At 32.1% G+C, this 17494-nt stretch overlaps 1 protein-coding gene across 13 annotated transcripts in view; it reads left to right on the forward strand.

Annotated features, from left to right (window-relative positions):
• PCDH15 (protocadherin related 15) overlaps nucleotides 1–17494 on the forward strand; it is a 704528-nt gene that overhangs the window by 677446 nt on the left and 9588 nt on the right. For 4 of the 13 annotated variants that reach the window (XM_054572772.1, XM_054572771.1, XM_054572776.1 and 1 more), the window contains 2 exons: nucleotides 1589–1594; nucleotides 3272–4760. The exons of 1 other annotated variant lie outside the window; for it this stretch is intronic. In XM_054572772.1, the coding sequence (XP_054428747.1) occupies nucleotides 1589–1594; nucleotides 3272–4760 (1495 nt within the window). Of the gene's footprint in view, nucleotides 1–357; nucleotides 367–1588; nucleotides 1595–3271; nucleotides 4761–14720; nucleotides 14740–15692; nucleotides 15699–16298; nucleotides 16338–17494 lie in introns of those variants that run through there. 8 more of the 13 variants (XM_054572770.1, XM_054572769.1, XM_054572775.1 and 5 more) reach the window with 4 other exon arrangements.

The raw sequence follows: 17494 nt of genomic DNA on the forward strand, positions 1-17494 counted from the left end.
ATATTATTTTTACTATATTCCCCTCAAAAGATACTGCTTTGATAGCTTAATATTTCTTTTATAATATTTGGAATTTCTAAGCAATGTTAAATCATCATTTTTGAAGGAGACTTTTAAATTGTTATTGAAAGTCTACACAGCTGTTTCTATAATGATGTACTCTCAAAACCTGATTATTTTGGAGATGATTAACTTGTTTATATTTTTAAAACTCAAGAATAACTATTTCTGGGCATGACATCCAAAATAACCAAGGATGTTATAAAATTCTGAATATGAGTAAGTTATATCAAGAAAACATTCCCTGGAATTGGTTGGAGTTGAGTTTCTTAAACACATTCTACTGTAACAGTATAGCATTTACTAGTAGAAATAAAACAAGCCTCAAAATTATGAAATTTACCCTTTAATTGGAAAACTGGTTTTAAACATATGAGTCAATACTATTTGCAATATTTATACTATTATAGAAGCTTATGTGAAGAATAGCTGTTAAAATTTTAAACTAATATCAATGTCGTATATTTTAATGCTAAAATTAGATTTAAAATGATTTAATACTTATTCTATTTCTAAAATAATAATATAATATAGGATTCATGCCTCAAATATAGTTTTTAAATCATTTTTTTCATAAGTTGAAAATGATGGTCTCTTTTTAAATTATTGGTGAATGTAGGAATTGAGCCAATATGATTTGATTCTTTTTTATTATGTTAACCACTTTTCTCTAGAAAAAATGTTTAGAAACTAAAAAATAGATTTAGATGTAAAGTTATATTTGTTTTATATGAAATTAGAGAGAGATATGCTTTTATTTTTATTTAACAAAAGCAGGTATAAAGTAATATCATTTGAAACCAATACAGTTTGATGGTGATAATTTTCAAATAGCAACACTTAAAGACTTTTTATTTGAAAAATTGTTATAGAATTAGTAGAGGATTGTGCAATTCTAATATGTATTTATTATTTTAAATTTTATAATTTAATTACCTTTAATGAATGTTTAACTTATCTATTCAAAACTACAGGGATTCTAATAATTAGTAGAAAAATGAATGACAAATTATAGACAAATGTTTGTAAAAGGAAAATATCAAAAGTGTTTTGAAAAAAATCTTCATGCAGTAGTAACTTCATGTAGATTCAATAATTAATCTCTCAGTTTTTATAGTATTTTTATACTTTCTTTCTTACAGTCCTTATGTCTTCTATATATATCAGTGTAGACATTTTTTAGATAGGACACGGAAGAAATTCTTAGAATGTCATTTAAAATTTTTGTCTTGGGACTGAAATTATTCATGTTTAATAAAGGTGAATTTTACTTATGTATATGAAATAGATAGCTAGATGTAATTTTATGTGATTAGAAAACCAATTATATGTCATACAATTATATCTAAAAATTATATATTATTCTAATGAATGAATACAAAGAAAATATAAAAATATGCATTTTTTCGGTATACTTATTGTTTAATGCTAGTTCCTGTTAGTATTTTCATAATCATCTCAAATTAACTATAGTTAAAACTTTTTTTTTCTGTCACATGTTTTCTCTTTCTTACCTGTGGATACATAGGCATAAGTAAGTAAAAAATATTATTCTAATTCAAAGGCATTAAAAAAAGATGAACTAGAATAGATTAAGTGCTGTTTTACCCTATAAACAGTAATCTTCATCTTTGACCATGGAGTTATTTACTTTTAAATAGAAAGTTATATCTTCCATACCTCATTTCCTTTGATATCTTGAAATCGCATGAGTTCAAAGATGCGTTCCCAGTAATAGTCCCTGTACCTACCAAAAGGAGTTTCACTATTCTTTTTGCTCTTAACTTGTTAAAAATATTTATATATATCTTTCAATAAAAAGTGATGTGATATCATTAAATAGATAAGTTTTTCCAAGAAAAAGTAAACCAAGAACAGATCTACACAAAAACTACTATATAATATCAAACCCATTTTTTAAAATGATTTATTAAATTTAAGAAAAGTATTTGCTGTCAGTTTAGTCTACACTGTCCATACTTTCTAAGTTATTCAAGTGGTCCTGTTACCCTAAGTCCACCTGTGAGAATTCTTTCTTGCACTTTGTATATTTACAAAATGTCACAATAAGGATTTTGGCTTTATATATCATTTGTTGCTTCACCTGTCATCTTAATTTTCCAATGTGGCTATTTAATTTTTATTTGAAATATTTTCCTTTAATTTATTTTTTCTATGTGAGTAAATATTAAACAATAACAAATGTAAATCTGTTACTTTGAGCTTTTGGGCAAAGGGTCCTAATGTTTTCATCTGAGGCACTTATTTGTGCCCTTTATCTTACTCAATGTTATTTATGATGAATAGCCACCATGGTTCAGAATCCATGTGTAAGAAAATATTCCAGTTATATGAAAACTATGTTTTATTAACATAAATCTTTTCAGTAAAGTGAGTCTTGACTAAAATTTGATCTAGATCATGTTCGAAAGAAATTCCAACAGCCCTTCTCTTGTTTGTAATATATATATTACATGTGTATTACATGTTTGTAATATATATATATATATATATATATATATATATATAATGTTTTTAAACTGATTAAGCAAAACTTGAAATAGAAAACCCCTATTAAGATTCTAGTGTAAATTGAATTTTGCAGTTGTGGTTTTGAACTCTGAAAGAGAAATTCTCACATGTGCTTGGGGATTTTAATTATCTTAATCTGGAGAATAGAAAAAGAGATCCTTCTCTGTATTCTTCCACTAGCTTTATCTCAGATAGTAGAGATAAACAGATATTTAGATCCAGGACAAAATGACTGGGCTGGGAGCTCATGGACAGGCATGGATCAGGTACAGTTAAGTCTGCTTTCCCCCAGACAGTCAGCTCTGTGTATCCTAAACCAAGGAAATAGGTGTGAAACCATCAACCAAAATGATATTCTACAATTTGGAGAATTGTGATTTATACATGAAAGAACTGTTATGAGTGGTCATGAATACTTTGCTGTATCAAAATAACTTAAAAATACCACTGTACAGATTGATACTTTAAAATAATGAATATTTCTTATACTACAGCTCTCAAACTTTTCTGCCCTGTCTTTTTGAGAATAGGGACATGAAAGTAATGTTTGGCTTTAGTAGATTAGTGTTATTTGGCATTTTATATTTTGAAGTAGTAATGAGAACCATAAGACATCTTTCTCATGAAAACTATGTCACAACCTGTTTCCTTACATTTCATTATCTTCTTCTCTTTCAAGTCTTTTCCTTCTCTACCATTTTCAACAAAGCAGGGGAAATAAGTCAGTCTCAGAAGACAGGAAACATCAGGACGTTGTGATGCCCTTTTCTTCCAATAATATTGAGGCTCACAAGCGGGCTTATGTAGATGGATCACTTAAGAACAACCAGCCCAAGTCTGAGAGAAAATTCACATTGATATCTGATGAGGACGCCTTAAGTACCCACAATACCCTTTATAATGAAAATACAGATCAAAGATCAACAAGTTCAGACTTTTCAGTAAGAACAGATTCTGTAGGTTCATTTTTATCCAGAACACAAGCCAAGAATGAGTCTCTGAGGGGCCCAAGAGAAAAAATTCAAAGGATGTGGAATCAGACAATCTGCTTACCTAGGAGATCAATGTGGGAGCTTCCTAATAGAACAGAAACCATAGATCTGGAACAATGGCGAAGCAACAGGCAGAAAGATGAATATGAAAGCAGTGAAACATATCCAAACAAAAGAGGTAGCAGTAATCCTTTGCTTGCAACTGAAGATACAAGTTTCACAGAGAAAGAGGAAATAAGGCAAGGTGAATCACTGATTATACAAGCAACAGGACAGATGAAATCTCTATCTTCAGACTCTTCACTTTCTACTACTTGTTCTCATTCCACATTCTCTACTTTGCCAACTGTTTCAAGAACTGTGGAACTCAAATCAGAACCTAATGTCACCATTTCTCCTGCTGACTGTTCCTTGGAAATTTCTCCTTCAATGCCATGCATTTTAAATTCTCCCTCCTTTAGGAGAGAGACACCCACTTGTATGTTGACTATTGAAACCAAGAGAAACATTTTTGAAAATCTTCCCCATCCACCAAACATTTCTCCTCCCCCTCCTTCTCTCCCTCCTCCACTTCCCCCTCCCCCTCCATCATTTCCTTCTCCTTCTCTTATTCTTACACCTTTTGCTCTTCCCTGTACTCCCTCTCCTCCATCTAATCCTCCTCCTCTTCCTCCGCTTCTTCCACTTTCTCTTCCCCCTTCTCCTTTGTCTACTTCTTCTCCTCCTCCTCTACCTCTTCTACCTTCATGTCCTTCTCTTCCTGCACCACTTCCTCCTCTTCCTTCTTCACTACCTCCTTCAACTTCAGGTTTGTTCACTAAGTGTGTTTATGTACCATCTGTTAAATGCACTGTCAATGCGACACCAGCCAAGGAAATAAAGTCCTCCGTGGTACAGCTATCAACATCAACAACAGTGAGTAATGCAGATCCTCAAAAAGAACCAAAAGGTATCCTCAAACATGTTAAAAACTTAGCAGAACTTGAAAAGTCAGTAGCTAACATGTACAGTCAAATAGAAAAAAACTATCCACCAACACACATTCCAAAACTTCAAGTTAGTTATCCTTCAGAGATAACAAATATGGAAATGACATCTGGACAAAACCAAGAGAATTTGCACAATATTGTCAAGGAATTTGAAAAACAATCTCACAGTCAATCTACTTCACTGTAATGTTGTTTTTCCTATTTTAACTGGATAACTCTTTTGTTGATCATTGTCTTCAAGTGGAGGCAAATTTGAACATTAAGAAGATGTCATTCTTTTACCCTAAACTCAATGCAATACTGTTTTTTTCTCATTTTTAATTTAAAATATTATTAACCTCATCATTACTAACGTATAGATTTACCTTATTTTCTTAACTACGAAGTAGCATTATTTGTCTACATTTATTTAAAAAGTAAGTAATTTCAATATATTTTTAACGGGAATAAATGGGCATGAAAGTTAGATATTCAATTTAAACCAATGACTTATCATGTTAATGCAGTAACTTTTACTTTTTCACCATAGTTTTATGTGAGTGCTCCAGGAAAAATGCACTGTTGCAAATAAGCTAAAAATATAATAGGTTCTGTTATTTCCTGGAAGCCTATGTATTTGGTAAGAAGAAATACTACCAAATTAAAATGTTATTAATCTTAAGATATAGGAGATGACAGACATCATGGTATTTCAAAATAAATCCCAGGTGCTATAAGACGTAGTCATCTATTTTCTTATGAGAGCATCTTTTACTCTGTGTTGCCTTTATCTTACTAGTATGTTTATACATTTGATAAACCTTTTACTTTTTTTAATTGCTGTCTTATCTATTTATTTCTCATTGTGATCTCTTTTTTCTCCTTTATGATGAAAATAAATCTTAAGTTGTTGACTTTTGTAAGACATTTCATTGTTTCCACAGATGTTAAAGTGCTCTTTAGTTTTGCTTGTTCACATTATTACATTATCTTGTTGAATATAATTTTATTATAAAATCTTCTTTCAAAAAATATTTATCTCTTGTTTAATAAAGAAATTCTAATCAGTTCCATCTAACTAAGGTTAAATAAATGTCTAAAAAATGTGTATCTAGTATGAATTTAGTTACTAGTTCACTGCTGAAAATTATAAATATTTTTAGTAAATGATCAATTATATAAAACATGCTTAGCGATTGAAATTTTAGAAAAGGGCATTATTGGTCTTATTTATAATTACTTTTTAATTACTATGGATAAATCATTCAAATTTAGTCTATAGTACATTGATAAAACATAAAAAGTTTGAACTGAATCAAGAGGAAATATATCTGGTAAAATATTACAAATTTTACATGGACTTTTACTCTTTGTTTTAGGCAAAGAAGACAAAAATTTATATTCTAGAAAAAATTTTTTATAATTGCAGTAGTTCTTGTATCTTAAGGGTTTAACTTATTAAATTGTTAAAGGCATCAGCTAAGTACTGCCTTTCTGTCTTCTTAATGAAAACTACACTTGACATCAAATAGTAATTTTATTTTTCCTGTCAAACACATGGATTAATTGTGTTTACTGGAAAACCCTACTTTAAATACAAGTGTAATGATTTGTTTTTTACTCTGCAATTTTAATACTTTAGGAATGTGTAAGTTTGTAAAGAGAAAAGCACAATTCCAAAATATACGCAAAAATCTTGCTTGATAATTACCATTGTATATGTATATGGTTCATGGACCAACAATTAATCACTTCAGGTTTTTTTCAGCTCTTATGTGAAATTTCTTTAAGAATTTGGTCGGGCATCCCTAATTAATAATATCAGATCAAAAACAACTTGTAAATTTAATTATTTTCATTAATTCTGCTTCAGATTATTTTCATCCAAATCAAGAGTAATTTCTTTCTTAGGGTTTTTGAATATGATTTTTTTTTTCTCTTTCACTGAAAAACTTCATTTGGAGTTTTTTTGGCAGCTGGTCTTATGCATGAGAACCTGTGCTGTTTGGTGGGCTCTAACAAGGTATTATTTGCAATTCTGTAAGCTTTCAATGTGAGTGTATGTATGTTCTTAAGCTACTTTTTACCAACTCCTTGGAAATGTGAAATACCTTGATGATTCCTTTGATTTCCTTAATAATTAAATCTCTAATAATTACCAAAGAAATATTCCAAGAAATCTAAATAACAATTTTATGTATGTACCTTTAGCCTAACAAAAATGTTACATTGTCTTTTTCTATAATGTTTTTACAATATTTATATAATTCCAAAATGCATTAGTATATTATACTGTTTAAATGAAACATCGATATTCATGTTTTACCTTTAATCTAGTCTGTTTTTGACATTATATTTAGAGATTCTCATCTTTATCTTAAAAGTCAATGAGAAAAATCTTCTATATGGTATCTATTATTCTAGTATTCTTTGAATACAGAAGCCAAAATATTTTTTCTCTCCTCAACCCAAAAGTCTCCACAAACTGACAACTGGGCTCTAAAAAAAAGGTACCTTTTTTCCTTACTGATTTATTATGCTCCAATTAATGCATAAAGAATTATATTAGATACCTTATTAAGGTAAACAAACAGATTACTATACATTTTCCTTGTTTTAAAAAGTAATCTGGGTAAGAGGCAAGATGGCAGAGGAGTAAGTAGAAACTACACTAACATTTTCCTAGGATCTATCTGGAATTACAACTAAATTGTAGAGAAATCACCCAGAATAACCAACTGAACACTAGCTGGAGAGAAACCTTGCAACCATGGACAGACAGAAGAAACCACTTTAGCACAACATGACTCATAGGGAGTGAGGGAGATGAGGCACAAGAAGGTTGGCTGGGCTTCCACAGATGGCAGCTGAAGTTCTAGAGGGATATTTCAGCAACTGAGGGTTCCCCTGAGAATTGTGGGGTCTAAACCCCAAGATGGTTCACTAGCCTACAACACCAGGACCAGAAAGGAACCCAGATAGCATCCAGCGAGAAAAGCAGCTCGGGTTCTGTCTGCCAGGGAAAGATGGCTGGAGACTGAGAGAGCTTCTTGAAAGGCCAAGACAAAAAAAAACTTTGTTCACAGCTACTTATTGGAGCTCAGGCAGAGGGAGGGGAGAGTAGAGTAGAGATACTTGAGAAGAGTCTGGAACAGGTGGCTAGAGAGAGAACTGAAGGAAGAGCTACCATGATCCCTGTGCTGAGTCATTCCTCATACTGCAAGAGCCATCATCCTCAGGCAGAGCACTCCTCTCCAAGTGGCAGCAGCCTGAGGGAAAGCAAGAGTCCCACCTGAAGCAATTACTCTGCTTCACCCTGTGGTGCTTAAGCCAGATTGCTGATTACACCTTGATTATATTAACAACAGATCAGTTTAATGATTGATTAGTTTAACATGCAAGAAAGAAAATGCAGATAAGCAGCCAAAATGGGAAGACAAAGACAAGGACTGCAAATGAAAGAATAAGAGGATTTTCCAGAAGACCTAGATGAAATGGAGGCAAGCAGTTTATCAGGTACAGAGTTTAGACTAATGATTATAAGGATACTCATTAGCATGAAAAAAAGGCATAAAAAAACCATAAAATAGGACAAATCAGAAATTAAGAATGCAATAGTTGAAATAAATAATACACTAGAAGGAATAAACAGTAAGTTAGATGAAGCAGAGGATCAAATCTATGTTTTGGAAGACAAGATAGGAAAAAACACCCAGGCAGAGCAAAACAACAACAACAAAAAATTAAAAAAGAAATGAGGCAAGCTTAAGAAAAAAACCTTTGGGGCAAAATGAAACATAACCAATGTCCATATCATGGGAATACCAGAGGGAGAAGAGAGTAAACAAGGGATTGAGAACCTATTTGAAGAAATAATGAACAAAAACTTCCCTAGTCTGGTGAAAGAAAATGTTACTCAAGTCCAGGAAACTCAGAGAATCCCAAACAAGTTGGACCTAAAGAGGCCTATAGCAAAGCACATCATAATTAAAAAGGCAAGGCATAAAGACAAGTTGAGAATCTGAAAAGCTGCAAGAGAAAAGCAGGTAGTTACATACAAGGGAACACCAATTAGACTGATATCTGATTACTCAACAAAAACATTTCAGGCCAGAAGAAAGTAGCATTAAAATATTCAAGGTGATGAAAATCAAGGACCTATTACTGAGGCTACTTTACCCAGCTAGGCTAACTATTTAAAATCAAAAGAGAAATAAGGAGCTTCCCAGATAAGAAAAAGCTCACAGAGTTTGTTAACACTAAAACAGTACTGCAGCAGATGACAAATGACTTGCTTTAAGAAGAAGAAGAAAGAGAAAGAAAAAAAAGAGGAAAATTGTCTTACAATAAAATGGCACTACATACATATCTATCAATAATCACATCAAATGTAAATGACTTAAATGATCTGACTGAAAGATATAGGGTAGCTCAATGGATAAGAAAAGGAGACCCATATATATGTTGCCTCCAAAAGACTCATCTCAGGTTGAAAGACACACACAAACTAAAAATAAAGGGTTTGAAAAAGATATTTAATGCAAATGGAAAAGAAAAGAAAAAAGCTGGAGTAGCAGTACTTATATCCAACAAAATAGTCTTAAAACCAAGGCTATAGTAAGAGACACAGAAGGACTACACAACAATAAAGGGAACAGTCCAAAAAGAGGATATAACCCTAGAAAACATTTGTACACCCAACATAGGAGCACCTAATATGTCAAGCAAATCCTGATGGACGTAAAAGGAGAGATTGAAAGAAATGCAGTAATAGTTCAGGATTTTAACATCCCATTGACTTCAATGGATAGATCTTCCAGGCAGAAAATCAACAAGGAGACAGCAGCTTTAACGGCACACCAGTTGAAATGGATTTAATTGATACCTTCAGAGCATTTCACTCCAAAGTGGCAGAATATACATACTTTTTAAGTGCACATGGAACATTTTTGAGGATAGACCACATGTTAGGACACAAAAAAGTCTCAATAAATTTAAGAAGATTGGAATCGTACCAAGCATCTTCTCTGACCACGATGCTACAAACCTAGAAATCAATCACAAGGAGAACACCAAAAAGCACACAAAGACTTGGAAGCTAAATAACATGTTATTAAACAATGATGAATCAAAATATCAAGGAAGAAAACAAAAGATAACTTGAAACAAATGAAAATGAGAGGACAATGATACAATATCTGTGGGACCCTGGGGAAGCAATCTTAAGAGGGAAATTCATAGCATTACAGGCCTATCACAAAAAAAACAAGAAAAAGTTCAAGTAAACAACCTAACTTCACACTTAAAGGAACTTGGAAAAGAACAACAAACAAAGTCCAAAGTGAATAGAAGGAAGGAGAAAATAAAGATCAGAGTAGAAATAAATGAAATAGAGTCTAAAAAATGATACAAAAGATCAATGAATCAAAAAGCTGGTTCTTTGAAAAGACAAATAAGATTGACAAACCTTTAACCAGATGCATCAAAAAAAAGAGAGAGAGAAAGGACACAAATAAATAAAATCAGAAATGAAAGAGTAGAAATAACTGACACCAAAGAAATACAAAGATTGTAAGAAAATATTATTAACAATTATATGCCAACAAATGGAACAACCTGGATAAAATGGATAAATTCCTAGAAATGTACAGTCTTCCAAACCTAAATCAAGAAGAATGAGAGAATCTGAATAGACAGATGATACTGAATGAAATTGAAGCAGTAGTCAAAAAACTCCCAACAAACAAAAACCCTTGACTAGATGGCTTCACATGTGAATTTTACCAGACATTCCAAGAACTAACACCTCTCTTTCTCAAGCTATTTCATAAAATTCAAGAGGCGGGACGGCTCCCACATTCTTTTTATGAGACCAAGAATATCCTAATTCCAAAACCAGATAAAGACACTACAAAGACAGAAAATTACACGCCAATATCCCTGAGGAACACAGGTGCTAAAATCCTTTAAAAAAAAAAAAATGTTAGCAAACCAAATATAGCGATGCATCAAAAAAATCATACCCTATGATCAAATGGGATTTATTCCACAATGCAAGGTTGGTACAATGTTCACAAATCAATAAATGTGATTCACCACATAAACATAATGAAGGATAAAAACCACATGATCATATCAAGAGATTCAGGAAAGGCATTTGATAAAATCCAGCAACTATTTGTGATCAAAATTCTCTGCAAAGTGAGAATAGATGGAACATAACTAAACATAATAAAGGCCATATATGAGAAGCATATGCCAGCATCATATTCAACAGGCAAAATCTACAAGTGTTCCGCTTAAGATCAGGAACAAGACAAAGATGTCTGCCTTCACCTCTCTTATCCAATGTAGTAGTGGAAGTCCTAGCCACAGTAATCAAACAAGAAGAAATAAAAGGCATCCAAATTGGAAAGTAAAAAGTAAAACTGTCTTTATTTGCTGATGACATGATACTGTACATAGAGAACCCCAAAGATTACATCAAAAACTATTAGAACTAATCAATGAATTCAACAAAGTAACAGGATACAAAATTAACATCCAGAAATCAGTTGCATTTTTATATGCCAAAAAGGAATTAACAGAAAGGAAAATTAAGAAAACAATCTCACTTATAATTGCTTCCAAAAGAATAAAAGACCTAGGAATAAATCCAACAAAGGATGTAAAAGACCTGTACATGGAAAATTACAAGACACTGAAGAAAGAAACTGAAGAACATAAAAATAAGTGGGAGCACATACCGTGCTAATGGATAGGAAGAATTAACATCGTTAAAGTGTCCATATTACACAAAGCAATCTATAGATTCAACACAATTCCTATCAAGATTCCAATGACATATTTCACAGAACTAGAACAAATATTTCAGAAATTGATAGGGAACTACAAAAGGCCCTGCATAGCAATAGTAATCCTGGGAAAGAAGAACAAAGTTGAAGGAATCATACTACATAATATTAACCAAACTGCAAGTCCATAGTAATCAAAACAGCCTGGTGTTGGCATGAAAACAGACACATAGATCAATGGAACAGAATAAAGAGCCCAGAAATAAATGCACACCTTTTTTTAAATTTTTTATTTTTATTTTTGGAGAGAGGAAGGGAAGGAGAAAGAAAGGGAAATATCAATGTGTGGTTGCCTCTCATGCGCCCCCTACTGGAGACCTGGCCCACAACCCAGGCATGTGCCCTGACTGGGACTTGAACCAGTAACGCTTTGTTTTGCAGGCTGGTGCTCAATCCACCAAGCCACACCAGCCAGGGCTAAATCCACACCTTTATAGTTAATTAATATTCAACAGAAGAAGCAAGCATATACAATGAGCTAAAGATAGTTTATCCAATAACTGGTATTGGGAAAATTGGACAAATATATGCAGAAAAATGAAACCAGACCACCTTCTTATACCACATGCAAGAATAAATTCAAAATAGATCAAAGACTTAAATGCTAGACCAAAAACCATAAAAATCTTAGAAGAAAACATAGGCAGCAAAATCACAGAAATTGCTCATGGAAATTTTTTATTGGCTACATCTCCCCAGGTAAGGGAGACAAAGAAAAAAAATAAACAAATGGGACTACATCAAACAAAAAAGCTTTTACACAGCAAAGGAAATCATCAACAAAATAAAAAGACAACCTACTGAATGGGAGAACAGATTCACCAATACATCTGATAATGGGTTAATATCCAAAATGTGGAGTACTTACAAAACTTAGCACCAAAAAACCAAACGATCCAACTAAAAAATGGGCAAAAGACCTGAATAGACACTTCTCCAAAGAGGACATACAGATTGCCAATAGACATATGAAAGAATGCTCAGTCCTTTCTTTATTTGTAATTATAATAAATTATAATTTCACTGATAATTATCAGTGAAATGCAAATTAAAATCATAATGAGATACCATCTCACACGTGCCAGAATGGCTACCATCAATAAATCAACAAACAAGTGCTGGCAAAGATATAGAGAAAGGGGAACCCTTTTGCACTGTTGGTGGAAATGCAGACTGGTGCAGCCACTGTGGAAAGCAGTATGGAGATACCTCAAAAAATTAAAAATCAATCTGCCTTTTGACCCAGTGATCCCACTTTTGGGAATATGTGCAAAGGGACCCAAAACACTAATGAAAAAGAACGTATGGAAGCAGCCCAAAATGTCCACCTATAGATGAGTGGATAGAACAACTATGGGACATTTACACAATGGAATTCTCCTCAGCCATAAAAAAGAAGAAAATTTTACCGTTTGCAATGATATGGATGGACCGAGAGAACATTATGCTAAGTGAAATAAGCCAGTCAGAGAAAGATAAATAGTGTATGATTTCACTCACATTTGGAATCTAATGAACAAACTGAACTAACAAGCAAAAACAGAGACAGACACATAGTTGGAAAGCAGATGACATATAGTGGGGATAGAGGTTAGGAGACAGAGAGATTGAGCAAAAGGAAAAAGGACTCACAGACATGGGTAACAGTGTGGTGATTGCTGGGGAGAGGGAGGCATAAGGGGACTAAATGGTAATGGGAAAAAATCAGAATTAAATTAAAAAATGTGCTAAAATTAAAATATAAAACAATTTTAAAAAGTAATCTATAATGCATCCAAATCGTGTAAAATAAAATAATTAATACACATTAAGTATAAACTACACAGTAATATATAACAATATTATATGCCTGGCTTTACAGGAATCGACATAGTATCATATTAATTGAAATCACAGAGACAATAATACATATTGATTCTATTGTGCACCATTTCTAAGTAACTTTTTGCCTTTGAACTAAAACAAACAATACAAAAAACTAAATTAAATGCAACAGAAATATTAATTGAAAAGTAATGTTCATCTATTGATGTTTTACTTCCCACATTTATGGAAAATACAGCTAGAGAAAAGAGGCAGTTTAAATATATAGAAAATAAAATCCAGCTTTGGTTGGATATTTTATATTATGTATGTGACTTAGTTGTCATTAAAATCCCAATACAAGCTTTCTCTATTTATCTCTGACAGATACAAATCGAGTAAAAGTGAAATGTCTAAACTTCTAAATGCTGTAGAAGAATTATCATTACCGTGAATGTTGGCAGAACTACACAAGCACTCTGTAAATCCTACTAGAGAACTATTACAAATAATAAATTGCTGATAGGGCTAAATAGCTATTACTATATCACTGTTATTACCAACCTTTTCAATCAGCAATGCCTTGACCACTAAAGATGCTTGAAGATTAGTAGATTCATCTTTTGAAGGCCTTAAAGTTTTCTATAGAGATTGTTTTGTTGAACTTTAAAAAGTTATGTACTTACCTTTTCAAAATAAATCTTTACTGAAGTTAGTTGTTTATCAAGTCCATATGGCATGGTCAACAGCATCAGTTTAATGCTTAGGTCAACTCTTTAATAAATAACATATTTAAAATATTTATAATTAATTACATTAATCATTGAAAACAATCTGTACTTTTCTCTCCTCTCAAATACGGTCAAATGTTTCACCAGTGTGTGGTCCATGAACTTTATAAATCTTTATGTAAAATTGAACATTTGACTATTACATCTGTAAAAACGTTTTCACTTCATGTCTAACAATGTAATAGACATTTCATGTCTAATTAACTCTTAAAAGCAAGTAATATTTTGCTTTCCCTATTTTTGAACAAATTGACAGAAATAATCTTACACTTAAGAGTATATATATTTTAGTTTTAGAGGTTTTTTTTTTTATTCTGAACCAATGTGTTTTTCATGGATAAAACACATCTATCCCCAAATGAGTATTTTGTATGTATCAAGGTATCTAGGATGGAGAGGAGGTAGATTTTTTTTATTCCAATTGATTATAACAGAGGTAAAGTGTGTTATTGTACACCATTGAGACAGAATAGATTGTGTATGTTTTGGTGTTCATATGGAATGAGTGCTGGGGTGATAATTGTTTTAAAAAATGTAGGCATGAAATCTTCTTTCCTCCTGTTTTGATGCTGCAACAAAATATATTTCTCACTGATCTAATTTTTAGTATAAATCATCTTCTAACTTTTTCTTGGATTTTTAAAACACCATTACCTAAAATTTTATATAGCCTAAGAAGTCAAAATATTTAATACTGATTTCTTCATTTCTGCCTTGCAGGAGAGGTTATGCAGCAGAGGTAAGGGCATTACGGTGTTATGTTATATCAAGGGCTGATATATATCTTTCCTCAAAACCAGGGTACTTTAACAAAACTGACAAGTATACCATACTATTTCCTTTCTTTTAAAGGTGAACAAAGATCAATTGCTCACCTTTTCAAGGACACACTTATTTTTTCCTGAATTTCTATTATCCAGTACTATGAGATTCCCCCAAAATTATTTTTCTATAAACCTAGTTTGGAAACTGTAGCATGGCATGACTTTTGTTCTTATTACCAGTCCAAGCCTCCATTCTATCACATTAAAGCTTGAAATCTTATGAGATCTTAAAAAGTTTTTTTTTTAAAACAACTATAAGAAAGCTCTAGCTTCTCCATTGTGTTATTCAACTCATTAAACAGTGAAAATACTGAGCATGCTGGCCAAGAGTACTTAACTGGCTTCACTATAAGTGGCACTATCAATGAAGTCACTGTGAACCTAGTATGTACAGTTTCTCAGTCAAGAGAATTAATTAAGCATATGACCTGACTGGCTAATACTTAGAAAATGTAAGTTCTAAATTATTTGAAAAGTAAGATAAATGACTTTAAAAGCAATTCCTTTGGGGGGGATAATTATAATAACTAACACTGAATCAGAATACCCCAAACTTAAACTTCCCACCCTTTTAAATGCATACCTTAAGTAAGCTAACTCACTAACAGCTCTACCATGGAAAGTCTGTCTGTTCAGTCAGCTAGTTCTGTTAGCCATTTCAAACACTTGGTTCATTGGTGGAAGTATATCTCAGACCTTTTCTACCCACTTTCTCACTGCAAACTTTAAGATTTTTGTTGTGTAACTATCTCTCCCAAAATTTGAATTGTGAATCCTGTTCCATTCTCATTAAAGTATAAATTATCCAGAAACAGACCGATAGTGACTGTGTTTTCTTTAAATAAGTATAGGCAAAATGGAGAGACAGTAGGAAGTGATTCCTGCAAAATCTGAGGGAGAACAATTTTTCTCATCACAAAAGAATTTCTGCAAACATGCTTAATGCTTGAGTGCAGGCAATCCACATTTTGGTTAAATAAAAAAAAAGGAAGCATGTCTTAAATATGATGACAAATAAATTACTATTATATCATCATTTTTGTGTGCTCCACCATTCTTCCTAATGAACCTGATTACATTTAATGTGATTGGGGAGAAAGAAAGAGGGGCAATTTAAAATGAGATTAAATTTGTTAAGAAGAATTGTGTGACACGTAAGTGCTTTTAGAAGTAGAAATGACTGTACTGTGAAGCTCAAACCAAGAAAATTATGGATTTTTACTTAATGAAGTTAACTTTGATGTTAATTAAAATAATGATGAAATTAAAACAAATTCTTTATTAATTTATGTTCCGACATAAACAGTCAAAATATCATTTAATGCTGTTGGTAGCTATCACATGAATAATGAATTATAATCCCAAGGTAACCAGTTTTAAGCTGTCACCTTTTTTTCTCTTTTCTCAGTCACAATCTACCTTTTCCATCTGAATTATTTTCTAAATCTTTTTCTATTTTAATTTCCTTTGGCAGCAACAACAACTGCTGAGGCCCTCTCTTCTTAAACCAGAGGTATCAATTTTCTTTCTCTTTTTAACCTCAGTCTTCACAATACTTTATGTGGCATTAATGTCCTTCATACATGTAAGCAGAGCAGGTGGCTGCTGATGTGGCATGATTTTATAAGAGAGAGAAAAGGTGGTTTTAAATTTTAAATAAGTAAACAACATAAATACATTAGCAAATCACCTCCTTATTGTTTGTTGGTGGCAGAAATTCTATTGTTTTTTTCTTCATTCCCTGGGAATTAGACAAATAAGAATTTTGATCTTATTAAAAGCAAGCTATCACTGAATGAAGTAATCATGAACCTGATCAGTCACTTGTCATAGAACTGTTCCTAGGATCGGATTTAGATTAGGCAAAGTTTGAAGAATGCAGACATCTATGCTGAAATAACAAAGGTAAAAATTGGTTATGATTCACAATCTTTAATCATTGCATGTGATTCAAAATGCTGCCTTTGATCATGTGTCTTTTTCAAAATGCCTAGGTCATTTCCTTCTGCAATAAAAAGAAAACCACATGTACAGTTATACATACATATTATTTACATTTATTATCTTTTTATATTGCTTAAGTTTTTCAAAAATAAAAAATAATGTTATATAAATATATCTCCTTTGGCAAATTTAGTATTTTATAAGCAGCACTTAAAAAATTGTTTCATTTTCTTGCCCTGGCCAAGTGGTTCATTTGGTTGGAGTGTCATCCCATGCCCAAAAGATTGCGGATTCAATCCCGCATCAGGGCACATGCCTAGGTTGTGGGTTTGATACCTGGACTAAAAAAAAATTATTCCATTTCCTTAACAAAAGTATCTTCACTTTACTAAAGAGAGGAATTCTGTGGTTAAAAATTTACTTTCCAAAATTTGGAAGTTTTGCTGGTAGGAATATTCAACTTACTGTATTTTGCTGTGTATAATGCACACATTTTAACCAAATTTTTGAGGAAAAAATGAGGGTGCCCATTATACATGGGCAGTACCTGAAATACCTTATATCTGGTCTTGTGTTTTGTAATTATCTGTCACATGAAATTTTTTTGTACCATAATATGTTCAAAAGTAAATGCTAAAATTCCTCTATAATATAATACAGTGTCTAAATATAAATTAAAATTGAATTATAAAATAAAAACAAAATATTATTTTTCCTGAAAGATTG

The sequence above is a fragment of the Pteronotus mesoamericanus genome, unplaced genomic scaffold, assembly GCF_021234165.1.
Source record: "Pteronotus mesoamericanus isolate MK-2021 breed Mesoamerican mustached bat unplaced genomic scaffold, CSHL_Meso_final contig_24, whole genome shotgun sequence".
In the NCBI taxonomy this organism is placed as follows: Eukaryota; Metazoa; Chordata; class Mammalia; order Chiroptera; family Mormoopidae; genus Pteronotus; species Pteronotus mesoamericanus.